The 9,140-nt window shown below is 40.2% G+C and overlaps 1 protein-coding gene across 1 annotated transcript; it reads right to left on the reverse strand.

The window, feature by feature from the left end:
• Window positions 1–129: 129 nt before the first annotated feature.
• LOC115388374 (ninjurin-1-like) lies at window positions 130–6,035 on the reverse strand. Its single transcript, XM_030091486.1, has 3 exons — window positions 5,822–6,035; window positions 1,647–1,887; window positions 130–1,006 (listed from the first exon to the last, which is right to left on the reverse strand). Exons 1-3 carry the CDS (start codon window positions 5,876–5,878, stop codon window positions 870–872), a joined length of 435 nt encoding a protein of 144 aa, XP_029947346.1. The 5' UTR covers window positions 5,879–6,035; the 3' UTR covers window positions 130–869.
• Between the last annotated feature and the right edge of the window lie 3,105 nt (window positions 6,036–9,140).

The following is a 9,140-nucleotide window of genomic DNA, read 5'->3' on the forward strand; positions in this document are numbered from 1 at the left end:
CTTACTGTGTATAATGTTAAAAAAATGCCTTCCATCAAGTGGTGCCATTGTTTGCAAAACTGGGACTTTGTCTTTGTGCATTAAGTGTGAAAAATAAATAAATAAATAAAAGAAACCCAACAAGTTCTTTTTGTTTTATTTATAAAGATTGCTTAAAATACTTGTCACAGTGTGTCAAACAAGGCTATATGATAAGAGCTAAGAAAACTTTGGTCCTTTAAAAAAGTGATTTAAAAAAAAGACATTTATATATATATAACTTAATCCATAAACACTGACAGACATTAACTAACATGTTAGTGACTTTAAATATTACACAGCAGACTTTGCATAGCACTCAAATATAAAGTAATAAGGTTCACTTCATTAATCGGTAGAGGTTTGAAACACTGTAAACAGTAGGTGACTTTTATCTTACAGCTTTACAGTAGGCATTGTAACACGTCATGCAGCATTAAGGGAACGGGAAGTCCTGAAGGCCTTGTCATAAATGTTTATGGGTTATAACGTATTCTTCTGTCTAGATGAGGCACATTGAAAAAAATCAGAATCTGTCAAGAAACCGTTGTGATGAGTCGGCGCCCCTGAGGTTCGTTTTAAAAGAAAATTAACCAGGAAAGCATTTCTTTGCATTCGGGAACCTGAGGTAATGTTCACAAGAAATAAGAAGTGACCGCTCTAAAGTTGTTCATCGTTAGTCATCTTTGGATATTCTCTAACACACGCAAACACACACGACCGTAAAACTTGATCCTCAGAGTACGCTCGGCCCTCCTCGAGCCCGGGAAGCTAAATTACAGAAAAGAAAATGCTCCTGCTTGGCATCTGGATATAAACGTCCCCTTCCTCTGCGGAGGATAATAATGGGTTCACTGGTTGGACAGCTGAACTCCAAACGCCGTGATGAAGACGTTCACGACCACAATGATGAAGACGAACGCCGTGGCGAAGTTTTCCATGAGGTTCAGCTTGTAGTGCATCTTCTCATCGTTTAGATTCCACTTCACTGTGAAAGAGAAGCAAGACGAGACATTACTGAGTAAAATCTGCATAAAATGACCAATCTGAGCCACGAGAGGGCGGCACAGAGACTTCCTGCCACTTCAGCTGTGAAGCAATCATTAACAGAGGATATGTCTGCTATTAACATGTGACAGCGGCTCCCTCAGGTGAAAAGCTTTTCCCCAAGGACGTTTCACGGCTCATCAGCGTGAGAATGAACCATCAGTATTCAACCACAGCATAAGCTTTTTGTTTTGAAAAAAAAAACCCACTGTCAAATCCCTCGAGAGAGAATATTTTCTCAGACTTGAGGGACCACTTCAAAACTGGAAGCAGCTGACTCGGTGGCGTTGCTTCCTGCTGTGGCTCTCCGGGCAGAGCTATTAGCGTTCCTTGTTAGCCTCAGATAGATAGGATGGAGGGGGAGAGCGGGAAAAGACAAAACCGAATACTGCAAACCTTTTATCTTCCACATTACTGAATCATAATAGGATTTCAAAGCAATACAGAAATCGTGCCAGCTTGAGTTTATAAAAATATGAATGTCAATGATTACAGGACACAACCAGAAAAGCAAGTGGTTGTGTTTCTGTTTGTCCAGACTCCATCACATATACAGTTAAGGAATCTGTCACCCCCCTCACCTATAAAGATGAGCAGAACTCCCACCAGGATCTGCAGGATGAGCGACAGGCTGATGAGAGTGACGAGGGGCACGTAGAAGCTGAAGCTGGACCCCTGTGCCAGCACGGCCTTCAGCTGGGAGGCGTTGGCCATGAGCAGAGCCACGTCCAGCATGCTCTCGGCCATGCTCTTCTTGTTGGCATAGTGGTTCATGTTGAGGGGCTCCTTCTCTCTCCTCCGACTGCCCCCACGGGGCGGGACCTGCACAGACAAAGAAGATTGTGCGAATTCTGAAAACTGTATTTTCAAGAAGCCACTTTATGGACAACATGTTTTTAACCTCAGTGAACTATTCACCTGGTGGCATGGTGTTGTAGTGAAAACATTTCATTGAGTGATTCTACTTTCATCTAGCCTGGCATGCCAGACTGACCTCATATGTTACACACAGAGACATCTCCGTGTATCCCTGAGCATGGAGAGACAGTCTGGCGGGCCAGGCTAACTTTCGTCCACACAACAGAAACAGAAACTGTCCTGAGTGCATCTGCGAAAGGGAAGTGAAGAGTTCTCTGCTGACGTCACGCTGGATAATACACCGAACAGTGTCTGACTGAGGAAAGCACATTTTCACTTCCACATGAAACACTTGCACAGAATTCAACATCCAGGGAACTATTGTGATTCTCTGACATTTCCACAAGAAAGAAAGATCCCCAGATGTTGAAATGCCTCCCCCCTGTCACAAGGACAGGCGAAACTCCAGGAATATAAATATAACTAACGAAAAACTGAGAAGTAAGACCTGATCATGAGCTGATAAACACTGATGTGATTGAAGGTGTGTGTGTGTGTGTGTGTGTGTGTGTGTGTGTGTGTGTGTGTGTGTGTGTGTGTGTGTGAGTGTATTTTAATGGCTAAAATAATAATAAAGACACAATAACCAAAAATGCACATATATAGCTATTGTTTAGATCATTTAAGTAACTTTCGTAGCGTAATTAACATTTTGTATGTAGTCCTTGTTAGTATTTTGATCCATCCATCCATCCATCCATCCATCCATCCATATTCAAACATGGTGCCACAGAAATTAAAATCCACTTTAAAAACACTTTGGTGGACACGTTATAATCCGCACATTCACTACGTTGTGAAATATTAATGCAAAATTACGAGATTGAGTTGTTTATGTGAAGATTGCTAAGACGGAACTACTTACTAAACATGGCGTCTGGGCGTAGTGATTTCAAAAGAAAAAGCAGTTCCCAGTATTTGCTTCAATGTTGTAACGCTACAATATTATTTGTTGGTGTTCCACAGCGTAGTGAATGTGCGGATTACAACGTGTCCACCAAAGTGATTTGGGGTTGTTGGATTGTGTATTTGATGAGTTTGACAAGGGGAAGCAAAAATACCGCCCACTTCCATTGTGTCCGCCGCGAAGCCCTCCTCGACTCGCCACAGAATAAACAACAGCTCGCCATCACAAAAAAACAGTAAGTATGCTGTTCGAAATGACTAAGCGATTGCGCTGAATGGGCCAATTTGCCAAAATGTTGAAGTATCCCTTTAACACAAATAACTCCATTCGATGCTACCTTCAGAGCCTTGACCTCACACATGACCTCCTGGAGCCTCCTGGAGCCTCGGGGGCCCTGGCTTCAATCCACTGTCCACAGACATGTCTGTTAAAGGTTAATTGGTGACTCAATAGGTGTGAATGTCTCTCTCTGTCTGTTCGTCTACATTTTCAGTCAGCACCGCGTACAGGAGCTGGATGACAGGCAGGAAACAGTCTGTAGCTGGAAAATTGACTGTAAAGTTTGAAGGCTTCAGCTAAAAGTGTGTTTGTGAAAGAACAGAAAATCCATTCCAGTTTTTCAGTTCTTGGTGTGGTTTCTGTTGTGAGTATTATAGGAAGTGAAAGTGTTTCTGTAGAACAGACAGAATCCTTATTTAGAAACATTTCAGTGTTCATAAAATTGCCAAGCGAGCAAAATAATTTGTCAGTGACCAGGTTAAACTGAAAAATGACCTCAGAAATACGGTGGGTCAGGACTCTTAGAAACACGGTCATATTTATATCACACCAGTATAAGCATGCAGTGGCTCCAGATCATGTGTATCACTCTGAGTACAACTCCCACCTTGTTAGAAATACAAAATACAGATTTAATACTTTTAAAAATGCTTTTTTTGTCTGCTTACCATCAATGTGATTTGTGAGGGAACTGTAGTTGTGCAACACAGTTATGTTTCTACCAACGTAGTATTTAATATGTTTTAAACTGACCTGAATGAATGAATAAATAAACTGACCTGTGTGTTTATTTAAGGAGATCCGTTTTACATTACATCTCTGGGTGGAGCGGTTTGGCCCCTGGGCTGGAATTTAAGTCTGCATGTGGAATATTTAAAGCAAATGTGTGTTTATACAGTTTCACTGGTCCCAGGACTGTGGCTATAATAACATTGCAACATATTTGTTTAAACATCAATCCCATGTGTTCACTGTTATTATTATAGTCATATCTTTAAGGAGTTACGGTAATTTTATATCCTCCAAAAATAATAAAAAGTGTCCTAAATAAACTGTCCACCTGGTCAAACTGTCAAGAGATCAGTTAATGCATTTGTACCTTCATTATAGATATGCATAATAACATTTTTGTTTGTCCTACAAGTGAAAGGAGTCTGTGATTAATGATTGATTTAAAAATATGATCTCACAGGAAAGCAGGGTCACTGCGGAAATCTGTTCAGCCCGGCGCAGTTCATCTGTCCAACAATGGCCACCTTGTGCCCAGGTTGGCAGCGGCACATGCTGAGGTTAAGCTCTGCATTTTTCTGTGTGCAGCTGTGAAAACGTGCCAGGCTGCAGAAGGTAGACCGAGATCTGTGGTATGACAGCACACTATCAACCACACCGGCCACACTCAACCTTTGAGCTGTTGCTATTCAGGCTTTCTATGTTTGCTTGCCCAAGCGGTACCAGGAAGAACATGCCACACCAAGTGAACAAACTCAAGAGTGACCTCAAATTTTACTGCAGTTATTCCAGATTTCATCAGAAGTCCAGCAAAAGCAGATGTACCATCAATTGTTTGTAATTATCATTTATTATGTCTGAAACTTTACTTTCCTTATGAAAAACACAACATTTCACATGGTTTGAAATGAGACATAAAGTATTATTCCTTCAAGAGTGAATTATAGACATTTCAGATTCTGGATGTAAAAAAATGTAGCCAAATGATCCCTTAGTAAAGATAGTCTACTGAGTCTGACATCAAACCGGTTTGCCACACAATTTTAGATGACAGTTTTTCATATTGCATACGGAAAGGCATCTGTGACAATATTAGTGTATTTTTGTTCTGTAACTTCAATTTTTTTCTAGGTGCAAAATGTGTATTATTACTGTTTTTTAATCTCACTTGCATGGTTGTCATCATTGGAGCAATAATCTTTTTAAATATTCCTGAATATTCCTTTACCACTGAAAGAAAATACAGTTGCTCCTTTCTATTCCTATGCGGAAGTTGGACAGCAGGTAATTTTCTTTAACAACAGTGGTAACCCTTTATTTTCTCGTCATTTTCCTTCTGGCATCTTCAACAGGACTGAGTGGTTTACTTCTAAGAATGAGGTTAATACAGAAAACCCACCAATGGAAAGTTGTGTTTCCACAGAGCTGCTTAATTCCGGTTCTGAAAGCCTGAAAAGCGTATTGTTGGGAGAAAGCCGTGGTCAGATCCCACCTCTGTGTCCCACCTGATCCGCAGTGATCACACAGCAGCCGCCCGGTCTCCTCTGTCATCCCGGATCAGGTGTCATTCAGGGAAAGCCGAAACCCGCAGCACGCTGTAGCTGCTTTCTACTAAACTACTAAAATATTCTCATAATTAGCCTTCACGCTTCCCGTTCAGTTAAAACAAAACCGACCTTCGAACTGGCTCTATTGTATTTAAAATACCGTAAACGCCGCTTATTCTGCTTCCTTGATTTAAATGAATCTGGAAATGATGTGAATGAATGTGAATAAAATCAGATAGGTCACTCGTGCGGCGGTTAGATCTCTTTCAGCCTGTCGACGGCTGGCTGAGCCTGAAGGACATTAGAGGGGCGGATTAACATTTCTGAACACTGAGCTGTTATTTTTTTTCTTCCTTCTCTCGAGCGGCTGTCTTACCTCCACATCTCCGTTATTTCCCCCCCGGTGCATCATTTCGTTCTCGTCGGTTGCCATGATTCTCTGGTTTGCGTGAGGAGGAGGCTCATGAACCGCCGCTGCGGGCTTACCGGCGGAGCGTCGTGCGGGAACACGGTGTGTTTATTCAGTGAGGAAGAAGAAGAAGAAGAAGAAAAACTCCGGACGACCGCCCCCCGACCCGACCCGGGGGCGACTGTCCTCTGGCTGCGGGGGATTGTCGGGAGAGCGCCTCCCTGCTGGTAGCGACGCCGCGCCTCACTTGTGGTCTATGTGAGGAGATAAGTGTGAGAAAAAAGAGCGAAAGAACGGTCACGATTGCACGATTGTGGATTGCCAATCCACAGACTCATTGACAGCATTGTACTGTACAGTCAGTGGCTGCAACACGCGGACAGTGGCCTCACCGCCCCCCAGTGGGAGCGAGCGGTATTACACTCTGGAAAAACGAGGTCCCAAGAAATATCGATGCCAAAAGAATGACTCTGGCTTCTAAACAGTTCCAAGTCTACACAACCAAGGAGATGATTTCTGCCCCTTTTTTTTTCTTACAGATAAAGGTAACTGCTACTGTAGGATGAGCATGTTTTCTTGTCCAAAAAGAGCATCATCATCTTGATTCTGTCTCAAGATAAACAACACTAAAAACCTATTCAAAGTACCTAATATATCCAGTGCATGCCTAAATTGTTTGAACAAAACAGTCAGTGCTATTATATAAAAGAGATCTTTTTATTAAAAAAAAAAGACACAAATTGTGATTGCCTTCATAGAGGTTGCTTAATCTGAAAACTGAACTGTCTTTGACAATCAATGGCACAAAAAACAAACCAAAAAACCTCAACAGTCTCCAAAAAGAAATAATAACAGAAACATGTTGAAATGCGTAGTACAACAACATAATAGACATCAAATAAAGTTTTTTTTTTTTTTTTTGCTTCAGTCATTAGTTGTCTTTGTGAAAAGTTGGGGGGCTAAAGGCTGCAGAAATCATGAAACCTAAGAAGTAAAAGGCTCTTGACATGAATAGTCAACAATCGGCAAAGAGGATGGTAGGTTGTGCATAAAAAGATACTGAGTTATGCTTAAAGTACATTAAATACTGTATAATTGTTCACTGAATACATTACTCTTTTCTATGCTCAAACCATGGAGAGGTTTTTGAGGTGTCTTTATTTGAAGGTTGTCATGCTATCTCTCATGTTACTGGTCTGGCATAGGTAAGGCCAAACAGTGCTATATGTGGCCCCTGGACTGAAATAAGTGTGACACCCTTGCCATTAAACATTTGGGTCACCAGTTTATAGTGACACTAAAATAATTGCCTTATTTTAGATTATATAATAAATCTCTCTGCAGTGAATATTCTCACTGGAATTCTGATTACTTTCCCTTTAGATGTGATGGTGCCACACTTGGAAGGAATTTGTATTTGTTGAATGATTATTTGAGCTTTGTATGGGGATCACTCCCAAGGAGAATAAAAATCTGCTGACTTTTTGCGAGTGGTTTTCATAACTCTGATGAAGCCCTGTGATGAACTGGTGGCCTGTCCAGAGTCACTGCCCAGCTGGGATTAGCTCCAGCACCCATGACTTTGCACAGGATAAAATTGGAGACAGGACTGATGGATGAACCTGTGTCTCTCTTCTTGTGTGTTATCTCTGTATCTCTCTCCTCTCATCTCCACCCCCAGTTTTTAAAAGGAAGGTTTCTTCCTTTTAAAAGGGAATTTTCCTATCTACGGTCACTTTTGCTTGCTTGTGTGGAACTGTTGGGGTTTTATAAAAGTGCCAAGAAATGACTTTGGCACTATATAAATAAAGCTGAATTGAATGGAATGGTGAGTTGTTCGTAATAATATTTAAATAAAAATGCATAATATCAAATAATTTTTACATTAAATGTGTCATAATTAAATCAAACATGATTCAACCGGCCTTAAACTTTGAAACTGAGTTGAAATAATGCCAGTTAATGAAAAACATTATTACAACATCAGAACAACATTTACACCAAATGGTTGAAGTTGTGCCATTAACTCACTGTAGATTCAACCTTGAAATAACAACATTTTTTTAGATATGTCATCATTATTTTTACAATCGTGACTTTTAAAATTTTATGAAATATATCATTGGAAAAATAACGTTATTTCAACATCCAAACAATGTTGATCAATTTACCATTGAAAAAGTGTCGAAGCATCAACTCTAAATTAAATGTTTGTTGAGTTGTGATAAAAGTGCCAAATTGACTGGCGTATTGAGAACTGTCATTACCCTTGTGACAAAATGAGTTTGTACTTATCTCTCAAACAGATGTCAGGCACATTTTCCAGAAAAATATCTTTGTCTTTTGATTTATTTCAGTGAAAAAAGCCCAGATGAATTTCTGTTTATGTGAATGCCAACCCCCACCTTGTATTTCTTTGTCTCTGTTCTCATTGTCAAGTAAAGATAGAATTATGTCTGAGAAAAGAGACACACAAGCAATCAAATTTATTTCATCATCTGATAATATTGTAAACTTGGGAGGAATACAAAACAAATATTTTACAGATCACCACTTTGTTTTGTGTGTGCTGCACCATATTTCGGGACAAGTGGTTTTCTGCAAACTGGTGGTCATGTTCCCAATAAAAATTGTTCTGAGTCAATTGTTTTAAGTCAGATAGCAGCTTACAGGCAGGGCGGTTTCCTCAGTTTGCAGTAGTTCGAGGGTTCGGATCCTGTGTTTCCCCAGTCCTCTGGTATAATGCTGGAATGTCTGTTAGCATGAATCTGAACCTGAAACTGTCCCAGTGGACAGATTGGGTACCTCTGCTGGGGGTGAATGTGATTCATGATTTTCTACACTTTTGTTGCTATACAGCTCAGTGTAACTGGTGCTATGAAGTCCATTTACTGGTGTTACACTGTTCACATACTTAGCACTAGTGTGTCAAAGTATGGTGAAAAGCAGAAGTTAGTCAACGTTCCCTGGATTTGCAAAATATAAACTAAAACCAACCTCGAGTCATTGTTAAAAACATGACGTTGAAATGATGTTTTGATTTCAACGTTGATCAGATTTGAAAAATCAAAACAAAATTCAACAGTTATTCTGGTACCTGTCGTTAATTCAACAGTGACTCAATGCTAAAATGCCAGCTGGGTAAGTTCTCAATCATGATTTCATCATCTAATTTGCATAGTTACTCATTTGCATATCTAGGTCAATTTAAATGATGACGTAATCTAAAACTGATACATTGTTGCAAACTTCTCAGTAGCGTTCTACATGACGTCATCATACGGAA

The sequence above is a fragment of the Salarias fasciatus genome, chromosome 5 (genome assembly GCF_902148845.1).
Source record: "Salarias fasciatus chromosome 5, fSalaFa1.1, whole genome shotgun sequence".
NCBI classification, from domain to species: domain Eukaryota; kingdom Metazoa; phylum Chordata; class Actinopteri; order Blenniiformes; family Blenniidae; genus Salarias; species Salarias fasciatus.